The sequence below is a fragment of the Mercurialis annua genome, linkage group LG1-X, assembly GCF_937616625.2.
Source record: "Mercurialis annua linkage group LG1-X, ddMerAnnu1.2, whole genome shotgun sequence".
NCBI lineage: Eukaryota > Viridiplantae > Streptophyta > Magnoliopsida > Malpighiales > Euphorbiaceae > Mercurialis > Mercurialis annua.
The window spans coordinates 68,814,921-68,839,841 of NC_065570.1; the positions used below are offsets into that span (position 1 = coordinate 68,814,921).

Sequence of the window (24,921 nt, forward strand, 5' to 3'; positions counted from 1 at the left end):
ACCCAAAAATGAAGAGTTTTGGGGTTAGTTGCTCAAAAGAGTATAAATTGGGTTAGATGACCCCGTGTCACAAGTTCAGGGGGCGCGGTGACCCTTTGTTCAAATTACATTTACATATGTAGAGAAAATAATACTTTTCTCTTTTTATTTTCATCATAATTTTCCTCACAAATTCAAGTATATAATAACATATTCTTTTTATTTTTTTTATCTTGCATGAAAAATATAATTTATAAATCTCAACCCATTAAATAATTTTAAATTTAATAAAATTTCTAACAACAAAAAACTGAAATATAAATAATTTATAAAAAAAATAAGGGCGTCTCAGAAAACGTGGGATAAAAAGAATTGATATATTTTGTTCAATCAAAATTATACATTTAATTAAATCTTAGTGGGATAGCAATAAGTCTTAAAAAAAATTAAAAAAGAAGAAAGAATAGGTAAAACCCAAAAATAAATTTCCATTTCCACCAAACATTAAGAAGTATTAAAACCAGAGAAAAAAATAAATCACATTCACATCCATTGAATTTGCATCAATGAAGAAACAAACCGCAGGCGGTGGATCATCGTCGTCGTCGTCGTTGTCATCGACGACAACGACGACGACCAAGCCTGTACATACAGTTTTACCCTATCAGACATCAAGATTACGGGACCACTATTTAATTGGCAAGAAACTCGGCCAAGGTCAATTCGGAACCACCTATTTATGTACAAACAAGGCAACAAACAAATTATACGCGTGCAAATCAATCCCGAAGAGGAAACTGTTATGCAAAGAAGATTATGAAGATGTATGGAGGGAGATCCAGATCATGCATCATTTATCTGAGCATCCGAACGTGGTGCGAATCAAGGGCACTTATGAAGATTCAATGTTCGTTCATCTGGTTATGGAGTTATGCGCGGGTGGGGAGCTTTTTGATCGGATTGTTGCTAAGGGTCAATACAGTGAAAAAGAAGCGGCCAAATTGATTAAAACGATCGTTGGGGTTGTTGAGGGTTGTCATTCTTTAGGTGTTATGCACAGAGATCTTAAGCCTGAGAATTTCTTGTTTGATACTCCTGCTGATGATGCTAAGCTTCAAACTACTGATTTTGGCCTTTCTGTTTTTTACAAGCCAGGTTTGGTTCTTTTCATTGATCCTTGTATATGGGATTTGTTTGTTTTGCTAGATTATTGATGTTTTTCTGTTTGCATTTGGGTGTGTGTTCAATGTTTTTGTTGTTCCGAATATATTATTTGAGCTGTTGTTTTGATCCGGTTGGTTGTTTGGAGATCAAAGATTGCAATTTTTTTGTGTCCACGTTATTCAATTCTTATTAATTCTGTTGTGGGATCAAATTGTTTGTTTTTTTTTCTGACACAGACTCTTGTTGTTTGATGATTTATGTTATTAGATTCCTAGGATATTACGTTATTGTTCTTTTTCTTATTAAATTTTTCTAATATAAACATTGTAAGCTTATTATTTGCTTTTGGAACTCTTTCTGGTTATGGTGAATCATGTGCCTTTTAGCACCTTTATTTTTTTTCCTTTATTTCTTTTTACTTTTTAGTGGAATTATCATTGTTTTGTTGTAGAGAAATGGCTATCCTTGAGCTTATTTTTCTAATAGATCATTTGATACATAGTGCCTAGACGATAGACATGCTAAATATTTCAAGACTCGGAATCAAAGTGTTTAGACATCTAAAACAAGCATGACAATGATTTTTAAATGACTCTATAATGATACTAACTGCTTTTGAATGAATGGAAATAGTTGGCTTCTGGATATGTCATAATGGAACTTCATACTTCAATGTTTCTCACTTTCGGGTGTTCTTTTTCTCTCTCTATAGGACAATATTTCTCTGATGTAGTTGGGAGTCCATATTATGTTGCACCCGAGGTCTTGCTCAAGCGTTATGGACCTGAAGTAGATGTCTGGAGTGCAGGTGTCATCCTTTACATCTTGTTAAGTGGGGTTCCACCTTTCTGGGCAGGTTGTGATTGTGTTTTTTTTTTACTCACAAAGTTGTAGAAATGCATCTACATCTTTCGATTCTTCCCTCTATTATTTGTTCATGTATATATTTTTTTTCCTGTCCTTGCAGAAACTGAATCGGGAATTTTCAGACAGATTTTACAAGGAAAAATAGATTTTGAATCTGATCCATGGCCCAAAATCTCAGACGACGCAAAAGATTTGATCCGGAAGATGCTTGAAAGGGACCCGAGGCTGAGGATTTCTGCTCATGAAGTTCTATGTTAGTTGGCTCAATTCTTATTATAGACGACGCATGCAATTTTTGTACTTGTGATATGGTTATGCTCTAAGTTCGTAATTATGGAATTTATTTATGTGTTAGGTCACCCATGGATCGTGGATGACAGAGTTGCCCCAGACAAACCCTTGGATTCTGCGGTCTTGTCACGCCTGAAGAAATTTTCAGCCATGCACAAGCTTAAAAAGATGGCTTTGCGTGTATGTCATCCCTATCTCTTATTAGTATTATCTCGTGTAATTATGAAAAAGTTTGCCACAGTGTTTTGATGGCGAACTTGAATCATGTAGTTGGAAGAAAATAATCCGCATTGCTGAACCCCAGTTACAGTGGGATTGAGGCTTAGTTGAATTAAGTTTGATACCCAACTGACTGATCCATTCATTATGGTAGAATGTGAAATGACGAATCTCTAGTTTCTGTGATTAAATTTAACAGAAACTTTTGATAAGTTCTGAGATTATCAACAGCTTATTGTGAGCTTCTGGATGATAGATCCATAATAAGGCCAATTATTTAGAATGCAATCATGCTTCTTAAGGTCTTAAACTTGATGTTCAAGTATGGCTTCAAATATGTAATGGTATGGGGAATAAGTTCTCGCTGGAACTCTGAGCCCATTTGATTGTGACCACGATTTGCTCAGCTTTTGGTCGACTTTTTTGTAGTATACATAGTATCCCGTCAATGTTCATAGAGAAACTTGGTAGTTGCATCATCATCATATATTTTGAGACTTAACTTTTTGAATAAGGTATCAGATGTACTGTTTATCCAGTTTCCCTAGGAACCCTTATTTGGATTAAGACCAGTTCTGCTAGTGTAATGTCCTTGAATTTTGGCCAAAGGCAGCTGATTTGTTGGTTTCTGATCCTACTGATGGTCTGAATCATCAATATTTAGAAAACTTGTGTTCCTGAATCTGAACATACCCAATTATCTCAGCTTGTTAAATGTTTTTTTTCCTCCTCAGGAGGTTGCCTGATTGATAGAATAGCTTTGGTTTGAACAATCCAATCCTTAAGTAGCTTTCTAGTGCGACTATTTAGCCGACATTTAGATGAATAGATTATTACTATTTGTAGCAAATTATCCTTTTTCTGTAAAAGGGTATATACTTCCTTTATTTAGAGAGAGACGAAACACTAGCATTAATTTCCAATCATTATCATTTGATTTTCAATTCTCTTATCAAATTGGACGTGCTGCTCTCTGTTATTTATATCACATGCCAGAAAAGCTATTGCAGTAGTTGGTTCCTAAGTCTTTCACGGGTATCTGTTTATCTCTGTCATTTCATTGTGAGTTCACTGCTTGTAACAAGAAATTCATTTTACAGGTTATAGCAGAAAGACTTTCTGAAGAGGAGATCGGTGGTTTAAAAGAATTGTTTAAAATGCTTGATACAGACAATAGTGGGACAATAACATTTGAGGAACTTAAAGAGGGTTTGTTGAGAGTCGGTTCTGAATTAATGGAATCTGACATCAAGGCTCTTATGGAAGCGGTAAATATTTTCTTAAATCATAGACAGAAAGAACAATTGTTTTCTGTCATCAACCTTTCCCACATTGCTATGTTGATTGATTTTGATGATTGTATAATCTCCCATGGGGAAAATTCTACAGGCTGATATAGACAACAGTGGAACAATAGACTATGGTGAATTTCTTGCCGCTACTTTGCACTTAAATAAGATGGAGAGAGAGGAAAATTTGCTTGCAGCCTTCTCCTATTTCGACAAAGATGGTAGTGGTTACATCACAGTCGATGAGCTTCAACAAGCTTGCAAAGACTTCGGTTTAGATGATTTACATCTGGAGGAAACGATTAAAGAGATTGATCAAGATAATGTAAGTCTATTTCTGGTTATATTTGAGGTTCACATCAATGCTCTCATTCTTAGTAGTTGCACTTCTATCAAATTATCTTTTTCTTTTATTTTTAGTTTTGTACATTGGTTGTTGGATACCTTTGATTAAAATATAAATCATCTTATCATCATATATTTGGGCAAAAATAGAAAGTTATCAGACAGATGAGGAATCATTTGAAGTTTACAAGGGCCTACTAGAGTATCTTCTCTGTATAGAGTTTAAGCAAATGATAATGAGGATATGAGTTCTTTGGATTGTGATCATCATTTTAGGATTAATAAGGGTTTTTACTAGCCAAAACAAGGGTTTTTTTTCTCGGGAAAACAAAATAAGGGTTTTAAAAATGGCTATATATGTTTCTAATGTTCACTGATATGCGATTCAAATCATTCCATGTCGACTTGAAATCGTGCAGTTTTCTAAGAAGTGATAATATGCGTTGTTGATCAAAATAGATGGTATATTTATTCAAACTACTTCGAGTTCTCAAATTCATTTTGTTATTTTTGTAGGACGGACGGATTGATTATGCAGAGTTCACTACAATGATGAGAAAGGGAGACGACCAAGTTGGGAGGCTCAAATCAATGAGAAGTAATCTAAACTTTAACTTAGCTGATGCGCTTGGGGTCAAGGATTTGAAAATAAATATTAAGTGAAACAAATGCTCCAAGATGAGTTCTTAAAGGTTTTCTTTTTACTGTTTTTGAAGATTTCTATTATTCTTAATTTTCATGATAAAGTTTTCTAATAGCTGATTTACGCTCCGTGGAAAGCTCAACAAAAACAATAGCATGTACTCTGCTGTTGAACACTAGCAATTCATCAATTGTTTAGAGGTTGAACTGCAGGATCAGTATGACTGTTTTGACAGAAGCTGCAATTCATACAGTTAAATAAGTGCAGATGCTTTCATTGTTGATTTTCTAGCCATGGGGTTGCTGGAACACTTTTTTTGTTTTTTTGAAATATAATGTCATTTTGTTCATAATAAATAGCTGTGTTTTACAGTTGTATTCTATTGTATGATTATTATTCATTGTTTACTCCATTGGAATATTTATTTATTGGTTTTTCTAACATTAAATTGAACGATGATGTCAAATTTAGAGTGTTACAGTATATGTGATTTGTTAAATTTATATTTTATTCTTCTATATGTTTTTGTTTATTCAATTTTTATTATTGAGATTAACGAATAAGAAATAAAATTATTTGATCGGCAGGAGTAATAAAAATACTAGTGGATGCTTAAACTAAATTGCCTTATTTTTTTTCCAGTAAATATGCAGTTTAAACTTTAAACACCAACTTGTTTTGCTGAAGATGCAAATTAATATTTTTTTAAAAGTGACTCCCAACCACATTTTTATATTTTTGTTGGGTGATAAATAGAGAATCCCCAATAACTTGATGATGATGCCAAGAATATTCGATGGCAATTATCCAAAATAAACGAATATTCTTTATTTAGACAAATGAAGGTCTCAAAAATAACTAATATAAGAAACGAAGTATGGAAATTCAGTTTTGATTTATACGTTTTATAATTTCTTAGTTATTTATCTACATTATTAGATAGTTTTTTTTTTAAATTTAATAATTAATTATTGTCATTTAAATACCAAAGATCCAAATAAACTTAGATAGATTTTTTTACCATATCATCTATATAAATAATCAATTATACTTTCATATCGTATCAATATGTGATGTTATATTTAAAAAAAAAAAGATTATTATTTAATAATAATATAAACTTTATTTTTTTTATTTATTAACGGTATGATGGATAAAGTGTGTTTTTCTATTTTTAATATGTCTATTCGGGTCAATTCATGCATGTGGGAACTAGTAGTAAAATAAGCAATTAGCTATCGTTTAAATAGTATAAGCGCTGGACAACAATCTACTAAGACCATGAGTTTAATATTTTCTGCAAGCATTTTTTCTTTTCAACTATATATATATATATATATATATATAAAAAAAAAAAAAAATTTAAAATAATACATCTTAAATGAAAAATAATCAATTTATTTTAAAATTTAAAATTTTGTCTATTTAAAAATGAAGTTAAGAGTGAGAATGACTCTCCACATATGGAAAGCCATTTTCACTCCCTTTTCTAAATTTAAATTTTGAACAGTCCATTAAATTTTAATTTATTGACAAAACTTTTTAAATTAGAGAGTTTGTCAATTTTAAAAAGGCTACTGGAGATTCTAATAATGTAAGAATCTATCTGAAAGTTTTGTAAACTTGACCTAATTTTTTTAGGAAAATTATACTGAATTTTTTTTAAAAAAAAGCTTTGCATCATCCGGCTTGTCCTATGGTCCATCCGAAACGATGATGGCCACATTAATATTATTTGTATAAAATTTAATCTAATAAATTCAAAACTGAATCTATTTATAAATTTATGCTTCTTAATATTATTATTTTATAGTAATACAAAAATATCTACAATAGATTTTTTAAAATTATCAAACTCTTTAAAATAAAGAGTTTGATAATAAATTAAAAATCTAATTGGATTTCTAAATTAATTTTTTCATAAAATCATGCAAATTAAATAAATTTTTATTTTTTATAATAATTTATTATTATTTTAAATTAGCATATTCTTATTCTTATTATTATTGTAGTGGTTTTTTCGTCGTCATTTTGTTCGGTAATTTTTTTGATATCGTCTTTTTTCCGTTTGTTTTTTAACGTTGTCTTTTTTTTCAGTGATATCCTTGACATCATCTTTCTTTCGCTGGTATCCACGACGTCATCTTTCTTCCGCTGATTTTTTGGATGTCGTCTTTTTTTTGTTGGTTTCCTCGACTTCGTCTTTTAGTTTTTTTGTGTTTGTTTATTTTTTTTTAATTTTTTTTAGAATTTTTATACACATATTATAATAGATCTTATATTGTTCTTTTGTCTAAATAGTTATTCTCTCGTTTTAATGCTAGTGATTTCATACGCACAGAATTGATTTATATTTTTATATTATTTTGTGGTGTTTTTTTATTACTGATTACGTATACAATGAATTGATTTATGTTTTTATAATCTTTTTATACTAAAAAACCATACAATACACCATAAATATACTATAAAAACACTATAAAAACACTGTTAAATACACCATAAAAATACTATAATAACACCACCAAAATTATAAAAAATTAAAAAATATAAAAAAGATATATAGCATAAAAAAATAAAATGTATTATTAAAATAAAAAAAATTAAATAAGGTAATTTAATAAATAAAAAAATTAAATAAGGTAATTTAATAATTATGAGATTTTAATTTCTCACACTCGTTTAACCCACCTATCATTAGCAGTGTACACGTCAGCTTATGTTAACGGAAGTTAGCATTCCGTTAGAAAGAGGTTCTCTTATCTTATGTCCCTTTTTCGAAGATGTTAGGTGTTTCTTTGCAGCTTTTCAAACATTAGGAGCATATCCGCGCTTGGATATAATCATTAAGGGTATATTTGCCTCTTTTCCCTTGATAAGAGTCGGCCTTCTGTCTCAGCTGCTACGTCTCTATTACTATAAAACCAAAATTACCACAACGCAAAACAAAATTGTTTTCAATTCAAAAAAGTTTGAAATTGGGTTCAATTTAATACAATGGTTTCAATGTTTGAACCCTAGAAAAAATACACTCAGATTGTAATTTATATATAAATTAAAGAGGGAGGTGTTTGATGCATGGCAGCAGCTAGGAATGTGAATCTGAATCTGACAGGAGAAATGGGGAACTGTAACAATAGATCATTGAAAGACGAAGAAAAGGCTAAAGAAGATTCACCCTCTGCTAAAAGACCTAAATTTGAGAAATTCCCGTTTACAAGATGGGAATTTGGTGTGTTTTTGGGGGTTTTCTTTGTATTTTCTATTGGGTTGTTTTGCATTTACATTACTATGCCCTCTTCTGTTTATAACAATCTGAAGCTCCCTCGTACCCTTTCAGATCTTCGCTTGCTCAAGTAATTATTTTCTTTCTCTCCTTTTAATTTCACTTCTTCTTACTGGAAATATTAGTGGGTTTGTGATCAATTGTTCTGGGTTTGTTGCACATTTGTTTGGGTTGAATAATTGTGTTGGGTTTTGTGGAAAAATGTGTTAGGTTAAAGTGTTTACCTTTGATATATACATGTATGGATATTGAAATTAAAATTCTGCTTGCAAGGATTGTGTTTAATTCATTTGATGAGTGTTGTATGTTCTGATTTAGAAATTCAATTTTTGATTATTATGTTTGTTTCAGAGACCATCTGGCAACATATGCGAGAGATTACCCGGCACAGTTTATACTGGGTTATTGCTCTACTTACATCTTTATGCAAACCTTTATGATTCCTGGAACAATTTTCATGTCATTGCTTGCTGGAGCTCTTTTTGGTGTCGTTAGAGGACTTTTCTTAGTTGTCTTCAATGCTACTGCTGGAGCCTCTTCTTGCTTTTTCTTGTCCAAGTTGATCGGCAGGCCTATAGTTTATTGGTTGTGGCCTGAAAAGTTGAAAGTTTTTCAGGCTGAGGTATTGTTTTCTTGTGTTATTATGTCTTTTATTAGCAAAATTTATGTCATAATTTATTTGTCATAAGCTTACCACTATAACTTTTTCCACGTTTGATTCAGATAGCTAAGCGACGGGAAAAATTGCTGAATTATATGCTCTTTTTGAGGGTAACTCCAACATTGCCCAACCTCTTTATTAATTTGGCATCTCCAATTGTGGACATACCATTCCATGTCTTCTTTTTGGCTACTTTGCTTGGTCTTATTCCAGCCTCCTATATCACTGTCAGGGTAAGCTTCTATGTTGCCACATTTTTCAAATTAAGTTTGTTGCTTTTACTTTTTTAGTATTTTCACTCCTTTTTAACAGGAAGATCTGTCTTTTTTGAATTTTCTTTTAAGAAATTATGCTGCACCTTTGAATTATGATTTTGTTGGCATATGTGAGTGTTTCATAGTTCAGAGTCGCTGACGTAGGCATGTGTGCTAGTCTAGGCCAACATGTATAAAAAGATAGAAATTTTGATACAGAAGAGAATCAAAGAGACTAGGATAAGAGAGTAAGAAGATCGAAAAAGTAGAGATAGTAAAAAAGATATGAAATTCATTTTCTTTCTCTTCAGTTATTATGGATGCTGAACACAAGATAATAAGGTGATTTATAGGAATCAAGCCCACTGTAATGTAAATGGTAGAATAAACCAAAATTCCCGAAAAAAGTAATATCATGTGTATCAAACAATGCTTCTATTCTAAGAGCTGTCCTAATTAACATAAGCATTTACTTGGGAAATGCATGCTTATAAATATTGAAGTAAAAGCTGAGTACTCAAGTCCGAATTTGGATTTTTGTGTTTCAGAATGGAACTTCCACTATTAGTATTAGCAACTAAGACTTTTTTTTCTTTTTCCAGATTTTTTCTTCGATTATGTAGATGTGTTTCCTCTTTCCATGGGAACGAGTTTAGGACATATAATTATGAATTGGTCAAGTTTTTCCTGAAAAATATATCTCTGATATTGAATTTAGTTTCAAACTTCTCTTTTCATTTCTTTCTCCATTATATTCCTTGGACTAATATCAATGAAGGGCAGGTCCTAGTTTAAACTTTAAAGTTACAATTTAATTGATTTTCTTTGGCTAATCAATCATATGCTCAAGTCTTACACGCGTATCCTCGGAAAAGCTTGGATGATTGATTTTATAAGTTAATTCCTGTACTGTTTTCTACATTCGTTTTACTCATTGTGTTACTTATATTATCAGGCTGGGCTTGCTCTAGGGGATCTCAAGTCAATCAAGGATCTATACGATTTTAAAACCTTATCAATGCTTTTTCTTATTGGTTCTGTCGTCATTTTTCCAACCCTACTAAAAAGAAAGCGAATATACGAGTAAAGGTTATGAAGGTGAAGCCCTTAATTAGGCAGCTTGACGGATATCTTTTTGCTGCAAGATGAATGCTGTGTTCTGCAACGACAAAATACTGGAGGCGGATCACCACCTTCCCTTGTAATATCCACGGGTTGATTACTTCTCCCATGCGATGAGCAGAAATTAAAGTACAGAACTAGTTTACGTTGCGTTTATTAAACATAAAAATATATAAGTTTTAGGATTGTATTTAACTGAATGATCTCCCAATATGGATTATTTAGAGAGTTGGGAGTCAGAAATTCTATTGGAAGGTGCGGTATACTTCTCCACAGAATCTTCAATAGTACTTGTATAACAATATCACTGCCGTCCGTTTTTCTTTCAGATTTCAGGCGACTTGTTGACTGAACGTTAAATGTTATTGTTAATAGCATGAACGTTGAATCCAAATAAAGTTGCAGGCTGATATGATGAATTGAATGGTTATAGGCAAAACTCATTTTTAAGTCCCTGTGCTATATGTTTTTTATTTATCAGGTCTTTGAAAATTAATTAGAATTTATTAAGCCCCTGTAACTTTTTTTTCAGTTAACCACTCCTTATTTTAATATAAATAGAGCTAAATAAAAAAAATTACAATCACACATTGTTAGTTAACATCAATATTGAAACTACATGTTTGCGTTTGGCTGGTTTAGTAATAATTTCAAACCAAATTGCCAATCGACCAAATAAGAAATCCTAACAAAAACTGAAAACTGAATATAAAAAGGAAAAATTCAAAACCAAATGGAACCAGAATAGGTTGGTGCAGTTAAAACCAACAAAAATACAAAGCAAAACTAAAAAAAAAAAATCTAAATTTCTATTTGTTTGATCGATTCGGTTAGTTTGGATAGTCAAAATTTCAAACTGAACTGGCCGATTTCAAATTTATAACCAAACCAAACTGACAGAAAGTCATTGGTTCAGTTAATTTGGTCAGTCAGTATTTTTGCTCCCGCCTAGAAATTGTTGTAGGCTTGCCAATTATATAAATTTAAATTTTAAAATAACATTATTATTTGAATTTAGAATTAGTCAATCTGCATAATGACACTGCACATAATACTCGGATAGTAGCTCATTTGCAAATGATTTTCAAGATTCAATTTTAGAACTTAGCATTCAATCTAAACACTAATCTACAAATGAAACTACATACAACACAGATGATGCTCGACAAATATGTTGAATATGACCTTTTTGAGTGCACTCCTTCGAAACTCCTATGAATCAAGGGTAACATGTGGGAAGTTTTCATAGCCTGTGATGCTTGTTATCCTTATCCTTGTATTTGGCTGCATATTAAAGATGTAAAACAATGTGTCAAAACATAGATAATAAAAGATACAGGATTAATTCAAAAAAAAAAAAAGCCAAGAGAATTCCTGTTTTCGAGAAAAGGGTCATTTGGTCTATAAAATTGTGGCAGAATCAGATAGGTTTAATTTGATTTAAGGCTAAGTACAAAATTTTGTAAAATCAGATCAAATAAATACAAACCACCAAGATGGAATATAAAGACAATTTAGATTCATTTAAACTGAATTTATAAATCTCAATCTACTAATGGTAATTGGATCTATTTGATCTGATTTTATTTGCATTGTTAATCTTCTTTGAATGTGCAAGGGCCTCAACACAGAGAGCATTGTGAATATGGGGGAAAGTTTTGGAAAGCAGTTAACTTGAACGTTTGAAGTTGCAATTTCCTTATTTTTATTTTTTCAATTAATAGGCAAAAATAAAAAATAGGATCTATAAATACCAAGTTGCCGGCTAAAATCAAAAAGCAAAATTTACTGTTTTAAGGAACAAAAAGCTACCAACAGAAATGACACATACATGATACGAGAGATTCTTAGGTAGACTCAGTCTACCACGTCATCCGTAGACTAGCCTATCACCCAAGGACACAACCAGAGAGGACAAGCACAAACTTATAAATCAAACGATGCTTTACAGAGAACTTTACAAGAAAAATGCAGTCGTCCTAATTGCTCAGGCACGTGATATATTTTTCTTGTTTCTACGCCTCTGTTTGTGCATGCGTGGCAGGCTAATCTACCAGAAAAGTATTCTTCTAAGTGGAAAATTTGATATAAACAACAAGAATAATACCTGTCGATGACCAATGTTTCTCCGATAGTTTTTCTTCTTCTTATACTTGAAGACAACAACTTTCGGATCTAATCCCTGCAGCAGAACCGCGAGGCCAAGTAAATATAGATAATATTGAAGTTAAAGAAACCTGAAAATAATGCAGGTAGAAGGTTGCAAAAGTACCTGCTCTTCAACTACGGCATGAACAACAGCATTAGTTACGATTGGTTTGCCAATATAGGTGCTCATTTTTGTTCCAACAAGTAGCACCTTGTTCAAGGCAACCTGCACAAGAATCATCATACTGGACAAATTAATCAAGGAAATTGCAAGCTGTACTAGTATGTGGTGTGTGCTACGCAGATGTATCTGTCTTTTTGTTGACCTGGAACCTAATACTCTGGTAGTTCAAGTTCTTATCTGGCTTGCAGCCAGCCATATTATTATGATGGTTTCAGTATGCTTCATTCATGTTTTCACCCACATAAATGCAAATTTGAATGTTAGTACATGAAACTTGATCAGACATCAGCTCACCTTATTTGATTAAGATTCACAGATGAGCTTAGGAACTGTTATCATTAGACAGGTCATGAAAACCAAGTGATGCAAAAGTCTGCATGTTCATATTGATCAATACACAGCATTGTTGTTTTGAGAGGGGGATAGTTAGTGAAATCCCAGAGAGTAAAGTTAATAGCTGTTAGGACCATGTATACTGAAGAAGACAATTTATTCCGATGGGGAACCAATGAATACTTTGATTATATACATTGCCACCTCCATGGGACATATGAAGTCGCAATAACATGGATGACTGCATCAAAAAAACCCAATAATGGGATTCTCCAAAAGTTATCGACTCTAAAGAGAACCAACTCTTGTGTACTTTTTTAAATTGTAGAAAATAATGGTAAAATCCTATGGATCCCAACTCCAAAAACAGAAAGACATACTCCAAGTGTTGCTCTAGCACAAGGACCAATAAGCAACGCCCAAATGATATGTTATGGAATGCAGCAGCCTCTCATGTAATTATTGGAAGCCTATGTCTATGCATCTTTATTTTACTCTCAGCTGCTCCTTGAATTCTGGTTAACCTAGCCATGGCTCTTTGCCCTCAATGACTATACTTCCATTTGGCGACTTGCTGAGCAGTAAGATCAAAGATAAATTCACGTGAAAGCTAGAATCTAAACAAAATTTAGACGACAAGATGGGGTAGCTCAAGTGATAAGGAGCGCCCACCTAAAATCAACAGGTCTTGAGTTCGAGTCACCACTCCTTTAATCCTCTTTAAAAGAAAAAGAAAAACAGATTTTTTGGTACATTGATCATAAGCACAAGCTCATTTATGGAGTTAAAATAAAATAATACAAGATTGAAGAATTGTAGTGCAAAAGAAAAACAGTGTAGTTGGGGTAAGCAGAAAAAGATAGAAAGCAAAGGAAAAGGAAGCACTAAAAACTGACCTTATCATTAACATTTGCACCTTTGAGCCTTTGAACATAAAGAAATCTGCCAGGAATAACAATATACTGGCGTCCCCCTATCTAAACATATTCAAAACACACAACTTTACTCAGTATCACAAAATTCTGTACATTGCACTAGAAACTACAAATTAAATGAAGTGATAAAATTCAGTAACAAAATAGAAGACTAACCATAACAACAGCAAAAACCTCCTCCCGTTTAGGCTCCTCCTGGGAGACATCCAAAAAAGTAGCAGGTTCAGGCTGTGACTCAGTTGCATCCGTGTCGGCATCAAGAACCGGAGCCTCTAATTCAGATGATTTAAGAACGGGTACAAAAGAGGGTCTTATTGTGGTGAGCTTATGGGTTTTGGAGAAAGATACAATTTTGGGATTGGAGACAAAATGGGTATTCGAAATTAAATTTGGGTTCTTACTGTTGTGAGAGATTCTGCATTGGGTAGTGAATGAAGAGCAGAGAGATAGTGTTGTTGCGGAAGAACACGATGATGCCATTGTTTCTGCGACGAAGAGCTCTCTGCTTTGTGCTTGTTTTTTTTTCAGGGAGAGTGGAAGCTTATGGGCTATGTGGGCTTATCCTATCCATTTCTCTTCCAATTACCACTCTACCCTTTTAACTTTTCAATTTTTTAAATAATTTATTTTTAGATATTTACAAAATAAATCCCAATGTTTCACTTTTATAGTAATTTCATTCTAATGTCCAAAACGTTAAGGGTTAATTTCATAAAAAGTCACGACCTTTACACGAATTTTCATTTTAATCATGACTTTTAAAAGTTGCCATATAAAACCACGACCTTTCATTTTTTTTTAAATCTATCACCAAATCAATTTTTGGTATATTTTTGATGACGTGGCCATCATAATCCGGCAGATTTGAAAAAAATAAAAAGTAAAATTCACCGAAAAAATAGTCGGTGATAGATTTGAAAAAAATAATAAAAAGTCATGGTTTTATATTGCAAATTTTAAAAGTTGTGATTAAAATGAAAATTCGTGTAAAGGCCGTGACTTTTTATGGAATTAACCCTTAATTTTAACTACTTTTATTATATTTCATAAATCATCATTAATTATCACTTTGTCCAATACAAAAATCTATAACAAATTTATTTTTTCAAAATTTAATTATAATTCCAAGATAATAATTAGCTTTTTCGTAATATAAATTAATTATATTTAAAATATTTAAATAATTAAATTAGGGTTAGTTACATATAAACTCTTGACCTTTACATCAAGTTTCGAAAATAACATGACCTTTAAAACGTATCAATTACAGACACCACCTTTCATTTATTTTTCAAAAATAACATCAGCGGTTTTTTGTGGCATTTTTGCTGACATGGCATGACACGTGGCAGGCCCATCGGTTCTCCAAGTCAGCAAAATTTCACCGAAAAATGTGCCCATGATGAAATTGAAAAGAAATGAAAGACGATGTCTGTGATTGATACGTTTTAAAGGTCATGTTATTTTTAAATTTTGATACAAACGTCATGATTTTATATGTAATTATCCATTAAATTAAGGTTATTATTAAAAGTTAATTATAAATAACTACTTTAACTTTTATTTTTCAATTCTTGTGCAAATTCGATTTTTCTATCTTTAAAGGAAGGAAGGAATAATTTTTTTATGTAAGTTAAAATTTTGATGGACAGTTCAGACTTTCGTTGTAATGTAAATTTTTTATGTAAATTAGAAAAAATCCAGCCTCAGCCCGCATGTAAGAGCCGAGCTTAAATAGCAAATATGAGGTTAGGTTTGGACCGGGCTCGGGCCGAACTTGAACTTGCAATAAATATAAGGGTTTTTCACACAAATCCCCTAAAACATGTCCTATCTATTATTTATACCTCAGCATTCTAGTTTTGGCAGTAATCACTCAAAATAATAAAACAGTTTCTACAAATCCCTCATAACTCAAATAAGCTAATTTTATATTAAAATATGACAGTTTTGACCTTTGATTAGATCTATTAATATCTATTGCAAAATTTTCTTGGGTCTCCATCAACAGCTCCGTTGAAGCCCAATGACGTCCGGCGAGATCAGGCGACGGTCCAAAGCTAAAAAATGGAGAATACGACCAAACCACAATTTTCTTCATCTTCTTCCCTCCAAAGAAAATAAATGGAGGAAAACACAATCTGGCCATTAATTGCAGTAATCACATGCTCATTCACTGCAATTCGCGCATATAAGAGAAAATCACTTAACTAACCGGCGCCGTCGCCGGCTTTCTTGTTATGTCCATTCATTTCGGCGTTAGTTACAGGTCTTTATTCTATTTTTATTTCATTTTCTCCTCTTCTTATATAAATTAATAATCATTATCCTTATAATTAATTTAATTACAGGTTTGAAGGTATGATCCTTGCAGTTTTTTCTCACATCATCCAAACTTACGAAGGTCGGAGAAGAAAGGAAGAGATGAATTGATGTTGATTTCAAAAGAAGGCTGCTAGAAAAATTAGTAATTAACTTTTATTTTTTTCTCTTAATTGCTAATGGAAATGCTATAAAACTGATATACGGTCTTGATTTGTGTAAGGATACAAGTGTTGTCCAACGGTGGAATGGTGGGTAAGAGTATTGTTTGGATTCGAAAGAATCAACAGTGGTTACAGCTCTAAGTGGTGCTATTATTGGTCATTATTCTTGCGCTAATGGAGATACTTGGTCTTCACACTTGGGTGCTTAGTGATGCTATTCCCACACATTACAAACTATTGGTTATTGAAAGACTCATAATATTTTAATTCACTAAAGAATGGTAGTGAGAATCATATTTGTTAAGCCAATTGTTTATTGATTTGAATGTTTGCAAGAATTAATACTTTTGCTTAGATATATTTGTGCTTATTGTTAGATTGTTCTTTAAAATTAACTTTTTTTATATATGTTTTGTAATGTGAAGAATTGCAGCAGTATGCCTAATAAAAATAGTCCAGTATATGGTATTATTTCAGGTTCACATACGGTTCAGATCAGGTTGCTTTTCAGTTTTATAGATTCTCAATTACATTTCACTTAAAAGCAGTTATTTAATTCTTATAATAAACTATGTCTCCAAATTATTTCAATATAAAAATGTCAGATAAGATTTTTAAAAGTAATAAAATAAAATTTATTAAAAATTAAATTAAAGTAGTTCAGTTGATATAGGTTTACATCATGTTGATTTTTGGTTTTATAGACTATCAAATATATTTCACTTAAAAGAGATTCAATTTGTATATTACACTAAATCTCAAAAAAATTCTCAATATAAAATATCATTTAAAATTGTAAAAAGCAGCAAGACAAATTTTATTAAAATTTGAATTAAGATAGTTCAGTTAATATAGGTTCACATCACGTTCACATAAGGTTCACATCAGGTTGATTTTTGGTTTTATAAACTATCAAATATATTTCACTTAAAAGAGATTCAATTTGTATACACTAAATCTCAAAAATTCTTTCAATATCAGTTAAGATTGTAAAGAGCAGCAAGACAAGTTTTATTAAAAATTGAATTAAGGTAGTTCAGTTAATATAGTTTCACATCAGGTTCACATAAGGTTCACATCAGGTTGATTTTCGTTTTTATAGATTGTCAAATACGTTTCATTTAAAAGAGATATTCAATTTGTATATTACACTAAATCTCAAAATTCTCTCTATATAAAATGTCATTTAAAATTTTAAAAAGCAGCAAAATACATTTTATTAAAAATTGACTAAACTAGTTCATTTGATAAGTTCACATCGGGTTGTTTTTCAGTTATATTTCACTTAAAAACAGTTATTCAATTCTTAAAATAGATTATATCTCAAAATTCTCTATGTAAAAGATCAGATAAGATCGTAATACCAATACAAATTTTATAAAAAATGAATTAACATAGTTCAGTTAATATAAGTTCATATCAGGTTCACATCAGGTTGATTTTTAGTTTTATAGACTACCGATATTCAATTTGTACATTACACTAAATCTCAAAATTTTATCTATATAAAATGTCAGTTAAGATTGTAAAGAGCAGTAAGATAAATTTTATAAAAAGATGAATTAAAATGGTTCAGTTGATATAGGTTCACATCAGATTAACATCAGGTTGATTTAAATTATAGACTCACTTTTTATGTTCACTCTTTTTCGAAAAAAATTAAAAGCATTTCTCTTTTTTAATTGTAATTTTCTTACTCTCCAAGTGTCATCTTCTACAAGATGAGATTTAACATTAAAGATCTGAGGTGTTGAATATGATAGAAATTTAAAAATGACAAGCTAAGTGTTGTTATTATATTTTAATCTGTATTTTGTTTTTCTAGTTTCTACCCCATATAATTTGGAAGGAACTCAAAAAAGCACAAGAATATCAATTACCATATGAAAAAAAACTGAAAATTGAAAAAAATATAGTGTTCAACAACTGCATGTCGTTATTAGTTCCATTTGCAGTTTTTGCTGCATCATCACAAGGTTCATTATTTTCCACCAAAAACACCATTCTTTTCACCATGACCAATCTGTTGAACAATGTTTTCAAGGTTCGTTTTTATTTCTCTTCTACTTCTAAGAATCTGAAGTACTATTTCTTAAAGATATCAATATTAACCACCTGAACGTCAATTTTTTGCATTCGCTGATAAACTCTTATACAAAATCCTTTTTCAAAATTTCACCGCCGCAGCCTCCGCTGCCATGATCGGAGTTTCATCGGAAGTAGATCTTGTTGCGATGTCAAAAAATAAGAACAAAGCCAAAGAAATAAAAGAATCATTCGAGCTCTTCTCATAACCAATCTCTGCGTTGCTCCACTACTTGTAATCCAAGAATTTTAGCAAAGCCACCACCGTCAAATCCGACCACCGCCTCAGCCGACCATAGCCATGTCCGACGACCGATGGTTTAACCAGCAATCAACCACATCCATATTCTAACATTAATTAAGATGTTGAGCTGTTGAGATGTTGTGGAGTAAAAATGAGAAAATAATGGAAGAACAGATTTAAAAAATCGAAGAAGAAAGATGAAGTGCAGGAAATGATTCATAGTAACAGACACACACTATAAAATATACAATGGGGATAAAATAGTAAATGTAAATATAAAAAGGCAGGCATGAAAATCATTTCATAAAATTGAGGGATTTTTGCAAGAAAAAAAAAGTTGGGTCACTAACATAAACTTTTGAGATTTTGAGTGATTTGGTGTAATTATCTCTAAATATAAAGTCTGACTGGCCTTATTTGAATCTGGTACATAATTAAACAGGTCTAATTGCATACAAACGCATTATTTAAATATTAAAATATATTATACAAATAAATATCAATTGATATAGAAAGATTATTAAATAAAATTATTAATATTTTGATACCACATATTTTATTTGATTTAATTTTTTAAAATATATTTTCTTTAGAAGAAATATCTATAGAATGAATAATTTTAATTAAAAATAATAATAAACAAATATTCTTCATAGAAAAATTAAAAAATATAAGAGTATGTTATATTACAAATGTTTATGCTTAGTTATTAGGTTAAGAGTTTAGCCAAATAAAGTAATGATTTTATTATATGTTATAGTTAGCGTTTGATTAATTTGACATCTAAATAAAATAACAGAAAAAATTATTATATTAAATTAACATTTGTTTAGGTGTCGTCCATCTAATAATACTTGAGGGAAATATAGGGAATTTAAATTTGAGGGGAGCCACTCCCGAATAAAGTGAAAACAATAAAAAATGAAAAAGGTAAATATTTTTAAATTATCATTTAAGTATAAAAACATCAAAAATAATCATGATATTAAAACAAAGTATGCATGGGCAATAATTCATTTTTAGAGAGACAAAGAAAAATAAAAGACGGCTATAGAAACAGTATTATTACCGCAGATCTAGTGCAACAAAACTCACAAAATCAAATATCATAATCAGCATGCATTAATCAATGATTTACAATTATGAAACAGAAGATCTTACATAAAAGAAAAGTAATTAATAATTAACTATGAATACAAGTAGAAAGGTGAATTAAAAGCTTCACCTCCTTAACTCTAGTAATATTAAAGTTCATAGAATTAGAGAGATTCAATTTGCATGTAAAAAATCTCCTTCTTATAGTAGTTTTTTTTTAACAACCCTAAATACATATGATCATGATCATATATACGTGCAATTTTCTTGAAACATAAACTTGTGTTAAAATTAAAATGAGAATCAGCAACTGGCCACTATAAGGGTTTTCTTGATATGGTTATTATGAATCAGGAAAGCAACCGAAAAATTGACTAACATGATTTTGAGGTTCAACCTCATAATCTTGAGGTAAAGACTGCAAATTTGGAATGGAAAATGATGAACTTATATCGTTTACTTGTGAAGCAAGCAAACTATCCAAATTTTTCCAGTCGATGAATTGGGCAGTGTTATTACACCTTTCATCATCAAAATCTTCATTACCAGCGCCATTGTTGTTGTTGTAGTTTGTTGTGGAAAGAGTGGTAGGGCTGTCTAGTTGAGGAAGATCCATGAGGTGGTCTGATGAGCTAATCAAAGGATGATGAAAATTTGTTGATGAGATTTGATTTTGGTGATGAAGATTCTGTACATGATTGCTGTTATGATAAGCATATTGATGATGCCAAGCTTCATAACCTGGCCTTTGATTAGGGGTTGGTTTCTTGAATGCTCGGCAAACCGCCCATCCTTCTTCCTGCAATTCCCAGTCCAAATAAAATTTCACTTAGTTTTACATAATTCTGAATGGTTGAATGATACTTAAACTCTAGGGTAGATATCTAAATCATAATTTGTCTTTCTAATACTATATATATTCCAAAAGAATTTGGCAAAATAACTTTATCTATCCATGACTATAAGTCTATAACTAAATTACTAGAAATACTCTTAAAATAATTTCGATAGTCCGGTCCGTAAATTTTCGAGTCCTTATAAATTACATCCAAACAATAAATAAGAAATATGAAAGATCTAATTGATAAAAGATAAATTTTTAGTCCTTTAATAAATTTTAAGATAAATTAGTCCTTAATTGAATAAAAGATCATAATTTTTAAAAAATATATATATCTAATACTATGAAAATTGTATGTTATTATTATAAGGCAAAATCTATCCTGAGATTCTTGTATTTTTTATTTATTTTGTCCTGAGAGTTTTTTTTTCTTTACATGATCCTTATACTTTTAAAAAAAGTTTTGTTAGATCATTTTGTTAACAGAAGTGTAAAAATATCAAGGGACTAAGTAAAACTGTTTTTAAAAGTATAAGTACTAAGTAAATAAATAAAAAGACTTCATAAAATTATTTTTAAAAGTACAGGGACCAAATAAAGAAAAAAGATGTTTAGGAATGAAGTAAAAAAAATGAAAAGTACAGGGACCTATCTGGATAGGTTAAGTCTTATTACTATAATTTTGTTATTATAGAAAACTTTATAAAATCTTCCTTCAAATATGGACTAACTTAGGGTAAAAATAAAATTAGATATTTAAATGTAGTTTATTTTTGTTAATTAGACTCTTCATCTTTTTTATTTGTTTCTTAGATATAAATGCAAGGACTCCTAAAATTGACGTACTAGACTATCATTTTTTTACGGATATTTTTCTCAATTTTATAATAGTTATTGATAAATAAAATCACCTTTCTTTTAGGGGAAAGTATTTAAATATTTTCAACTCAAGTTTAACTAACGTGTTAAAATATACTTAAGCTTATTTTTAGAATATGATGTCACATAAGATGCCATATTTTTCTAGCATAATAGTTGATGTAGCATTATATTCTGAAAATACGTTTAAGCGTTTATCACGTTAACTTAATTTAACTTGATCGTAAAAATATTAAGATATTTTTGTATATTCGTGTAACAAATTTACATACATGAAATATACTTATTAAAGTTCAGGAACTAATCTAAAATATGCTAAATTTATTTACTCACTTAAACATTGTATCCGTAATTTAATCCATATAACTTGCTTGAGAATTAGCTAGATGAATGCAAATAAGTTTATGAGATATGGAATAATAGAACTTGCCTGAGGAGGTCCATGTTCAGATGTTTGGAGTCGATACTCATGCATAATCCAATCACTTTTCATTCCATTAGGTGCTCGGCCTTTGTAAAACACAAGTGTCTTTCTCATCCCTATAATTTTGTTCTTTGAGAGCACAGCCTTATCCCTTCCCGTCGCCTTCCAAAATCCGGCAGCCGTCGCTCTGTTAGTCCGTGTTCCGGTCGGATATTTCCTGTCCTTGTGGCTGAAGAAGTACCATTCATTTTGTTCATAATACCCTAAATTGCATCTTGCTGTGGAATTCATGAATAATATTTAGGTATTAGAACAATATCCACATTTATCATACAAATCAAACACATTAGTAAATTATTGACTTATTTTGGTCCATGTCCGACATTACTTTTCTTCTTTTTCTTTAGGTCAATTCCCACTATATATACATACATATTCTTCAACCTAGCTATTAATTCATCAGTCAATGAAGGAGTTTGTGCATGTGTCTATTAGTGGAAGAAGTAGTGTTGTTTTTGTATTATTCTTTCTCAAAATTCAAATGGTAATCAAGTGTATATAATAATATTCATAAAAGAAGTGCATATAATAATTATATATAGTAGCCTCTGCAACTAATTAGTTATAGGCTAATTCGCTTTTATCAATACTAACTAAAAAAATAATTTTGTCAATTATAATATGAATTAAATAGAACATGAATAGGGCATATGAAAATCATAGAACGTGTGTCTCTCTTAGTCAAATTCATCTAATTGAATTTGAATCAAGAAAAGACAATATTCAATGGCTGCCATATAAGAAAAATTAATTTCTTTTTCATCAAAAATAATATTGATTCGATTGAACCAAATTAGCTACAATTAAAATGAAATCATATTAATAAAAAAAATGAAATCATTATTTTTAAAATTAAAAAACTTAGATAAAATTGATGTAAACTGAAAATGTTTAAATTTTCCGGATCATTACGCCTTAATGATACGAATGAGTGCATTCACCATTTTATGTTCCTCATTACCTTGAATATCCCATGGCTCCATTTTGTAGAGATCAATGTCCACAATAACATCTAAATCAAATTTCAAGGAGTTAATCTTTCTCTTGAGGTAGTACCCTACAAGTTCTTCCTCCGTCGGGTGAAATCTAAAGCCCGGAGGAACACATGATTCCAACTCCATTGATAAGCTTCAATTTCTGATTCTGAGTGACAAGGAAGATAATGAATAAGTGTGAAAGAGTGAGAAGACTACAAAGAGTTCCCATTTAGGATTTTAATGTAAACAAGCAAGGAATTAGTTTAATTTAAGAAGAAACAGAAACTTAAAGGCACTTTTAACGTAGGCCTAAAATCAAAGGAAGCAATGAAAGACATGTTATATATGACTCTTCAATGCAATGAAATGGCAAAATATTTTAAATTTAAAACAAAATGTGTGATTGAAGTTTTTTCAACATAAAGTTTGCCCTAGCTAGGCTGTTATTGTTATGATTATCACTTCCCAAAATATCCCAATATCTTCATCAACTATACAGATCATAACTTAAGAAATATAGGTATATGATGATGATGATGATGATGATGCTATATTTTTGGTGGGTCCTTGAAGTGGTCCTGAATGTGTTATTCAGCTATAATTATCACACATACACACAAATTTATCAGTTATTTCTCTTAAAATATGAAAATGGCAGACAATTTGTGGTAACCCACCAAATAAAAACATAGATTTTGAAGAAATTGTCTCATTTATGCCCTTATTAGTTGCATGAAGGTCTAGCAAAGTATATCGAACACAAAAGTTGGCCGAAAAGCTTGACTTTGCTGGCACAAGCATGTTGTATGTTTCTTTGAGTGCAGTGCACTCTCTGTTCTTAAAATTTGGTGGTCGATATACGTTTTCACTCACCCACTATATGTCACCACCACCACCACCACTCCTTTTACCTCTACAAATTATTTCCAATGGCAAATGCACACCCTACGGGTGCTAAACTATCTTGCACGGGAATTTATCGAGTCTTACATTTCATTTTCTTCTAAAAAATGCTTCTAAAACTCTGTTATTTTATATCTATAACCTATTTTTATAAAACTGCCATTTTATTTTTGCTGGACTAAAAAAAGCGCAATGTATAAGAGAATATATTCATGAGACCATAATGGAAATCACAGCTGTGAGTCAGACACCATATTAAATTCAAACCCCTCGTTTCAAGATTTTCATTTCTGTGCAAACTAATATACGATATCTCTCATACCCGCATTTTCTTTAACCGATCAATAGAGAAAAAGTACAAACATATTTCGGAGAAATCTGATGCTCCCGCATTGTTTTAAAGAATTAATGTTTTTCAAGTAATAGGGTATTATCTAAATGTGTACTAGAGTCGTTTCTAAGGCTATATCAGGTTGAAGTTCATTGCACTTTAAGCCATTAAAAAGATCAATGTTTTTCAATGATTTATCTATATACTAACTACATCATCCTATGAATAAACTTCAAGTAAAATAACAATACGACACAATACATTTAAATAAAAAAATATAAAATGCATGCAATATATGGCATAATTATCATAATACTCACAGCAAATAACAAAGCTGTAAATTGTCTTCTTGCACTGATTCAAGATCAGACAAAGAATAAAGAGAGTAAAAGATGAAGAAGATGAGGAATTGTAGAGAAGAATAGAAAGGTTTTAAAATGGAAAAAAGATATGTAATGCTTTGATATAAATTAATAATACTATATAGTATGTCTCTGCAGCTATATATATGTGTATATTATATAGTTTTATAAAAAAAAACATGTAAGTTATTGATTGCGCGTGGGGTGGCAGATGGAATGAAAGGTTTGTTTGTTTGGACGGCGTGACACCAAATTTTCACGCCACCCCACACCGCTATTTTATGCCCTAAGTTTTATATTTCTCACTTTAACTACTACTCATCACTGTTCATCTATTTTTTTAAGGAAATATTGCGGCTATAACTTAGTTTTATCTACTAATATCTCATTTATTTTATCTAAACTGAATGCATTATATCCGAACAATTTTAAGTTGAGATTAGTTTTTAGTGTATACTCTGAATTCAGTTTCAGTAAAGAAAAATATATTAATACCTTAAAAAATATTAGCAAA

General features: G+C 30.9%; 4 protein-coding genes and 1 long non-coding RNA gene across 6 annotated transcripts; 3 read left to right on the forward strand and 2 right to left on the reverse strand.

Moving 5' to 3' along the window:
* The first annotated feature begins 445 nt into the window (after nt 1-445).
* Nucleotides 446-5,296, forward strand: LOC126660475 (calcium-dependent protein kinase 11). The gene is made up of 7 exons (XM_050354010.2): nt 446-1,134; nt 1,856-1,999; nt 2,111-2,263; nt 2,366-2,481; nt 3,621-3,788; nt 3,910-4,134; nt 4,671-5,296. Exons 1-7 carry the CDS (start codon nt 546-548, stop codon nt 4,815-4,817), a joined length of 1,542 nt encoding a protein of 513 aa, XP_050209967.1. The 5' UTR covers nt 446-545; the 3' UTR covers nt 4,818-5,296.
* A 2,414-nt stretch (nt 5,297-7,710) lies between these two features.
* On the forward strand, nt 7,711-10,570 carry LOC126666046 (uncharacterized membrane protein At4g09580-like). The gene is made up of 4 exons (XM_050359000.1): nt 7,711-8,153; nt 8,435-8,705; nt 8,807-8,977; nt 9,954-10,570. The coding sequence occupies exons 1-4, from the start codon at nt 7,876-7,878 to the stop codon at nt 10,083-10,085; spliced, it is 852 nt and encodes a 283-aa protein (XP_050214957.1). The 5' UTR covers nt 7,711-7,875; the 3' UTR covers nt 10,086-10,570.
* A 599-nt stretch (nt 10,571-11,169) lies between these two features.
* On the reverse strand, nt 11,170-14,261 carry LOC126665810 (50S ribosomal protein L21, chloroplastic). Its single transcript, XM_050358736.2, has 5 exons — nt 13,877-14,261; nt 13,682-13,762; nt 12,393-12,494; nt 12,228-12,302; nt 11,170-11,404 (listed from the first exon to the last, which is right to left on the reverse strand). Exons 1-5 carry the CDS (start codon nt 14,198-14,200, stop codon nt 11,333-11,335), a joined length of 654 nt encoding a protein of 217 aa, XP_050214693.1. The 5' UTR covers nt 14,201-14,261; the 3' UTR covers nt 11,170-11,332.
* Nucleotides 14,262-15,607: 1,346 nt separating this feature from the next.
* Nucleotides 15,608-16,564, forward strand: LOC126665811 (uncharacterized). The gene is made up of 2 exons (XR_007637697.2): nt 15,608-15,989; nt 16,072-16,564. It is a non-coding gene; the product is annotated as an uncharacterized LOC126665811 (long non-coding RNA).
* A 3,128-nt stretch (nt 16,565-19,692) lies between these two features.
* Nucleotides 19,693-24,489, reverse strand: LOC126665809 (NAC domain-containing protein 30). Of its 2 annotated transcripts, XM_050358734.2 has the most exons (4): nt 24,366-24,489; nt 22,796-22,977; nt 21,781-22,052; nt 19,693-20,429 (listed from the first exon to the last, which is right to left on the reverse strand). In XM_050358734.2, the coding sequence occupies exons 2-4, from the start codon at nt 22,953-22,955 to the stop codon at nt 19,974-19,976; spliced, it is 888 nt and encodes a 295-aa protein (XP_050214691.1). In that variant the 5' UTR covers nt 22,956-22,977; nt 24,366-24,489; the 3' UTR covers nt 19,693-19,973. The 2 variants fall into 2 exon arrangements, with proteins under 2 accessions (XP_050214691.1, XP_055960332.1); XM_056104357.1 differs by lacking the exon at nt 24,366-24,489 and having other exon boundaries at nt 22,796-23,264.
* Between the last annotated feature and the right edge of the window lie 432 nt (nt 24,490-24,921).

Bases quoted from the DNA above. Each gene is read 5' to 3' on its own strand.
- LOC126665809 (XM_050358734.2), bottom strand. From the start codon at position 22,955: ATGGAGTTGGAATCATGTGTTCCTCCGGGCTTTAGATTTCACCCGACG. The intron at 22,053-22,795 runs GTAATGAGGAAC...TGAATTCCACAG, and splicing joins GGAGCCATGGGATATTCAAG to CAAGATGCAATTTAGGGTAT. The intron at 20,430-21,780 runs GCAAGTTCTATT...TGGGAATTGCAG, and splicing joins CTGAACATGGACCTCCTCAG to GAAGAAGGATGGGCGGTTTG.
- LOC126665810 (XM_050358736.2), bottom strand. From the start codon at position 14,200: ATGGCATCATCGTGTTCTTCCGCAACAACACTATCTCTCTGCTCTTCA. The intron at 13,763-13,876 runs GTTAGTCTTCTA...GAATATGTTTAG, and splicing joins AGGTTTTTGCTGTTGTTATG to ATAGGGGGACGCCAGTATAT. The intron at 12,495-13,681 runs GTCAGTTTTTAG...ATTCTTGTGCAG, and splicing joins GTGCAAATGTTAATGATAAG to GTTGCCTTGAACAAGGTGCT.
- LOC126666046 (XM_050359000.1), top strand. From the start codon at position 7,876: ATGGCAGCAGCTAGGAATGTGAATCTGAATCTGACAGGAGAAATGGGG. The intron at 8,706-8,806 runs GTATTGTTTTCT...CGTTTGATTCAG, and splicing joins TGAAAGTTTTTCAGGCTGAG to ATAGCTAAGCGACGGGAAAA. The intron at 8,978-9,953 runs GTAAGCTTCTAT...TTATATTATCAG, and splicing joins CCTCCTATATCACTGTCAGG to GCTGGGCTTGCTCTAGGGGA.
- LOC126660475 (XM_050354010.2), top strand. From the start codon at position 546: ATGAAGAAACAAACCGCAGGCGGTGGATCATCGTCGTCGTCGTCGTTG. The intron at 2,264-2,365 runs GTTAGTTGGCTC...TTTATGTGTTAG, and splicing joins TTCTGCTCATGAAGTTCTAT to GTCACCCATGGATCGTGGAT. The intron at 2,482-3,620 runs GTATGTCATCCC...TTCATTTTACAG, and splicing joins TTAAAAAGATGGCTTTGCGT to GTTATAGCAGAAAGACTTTC.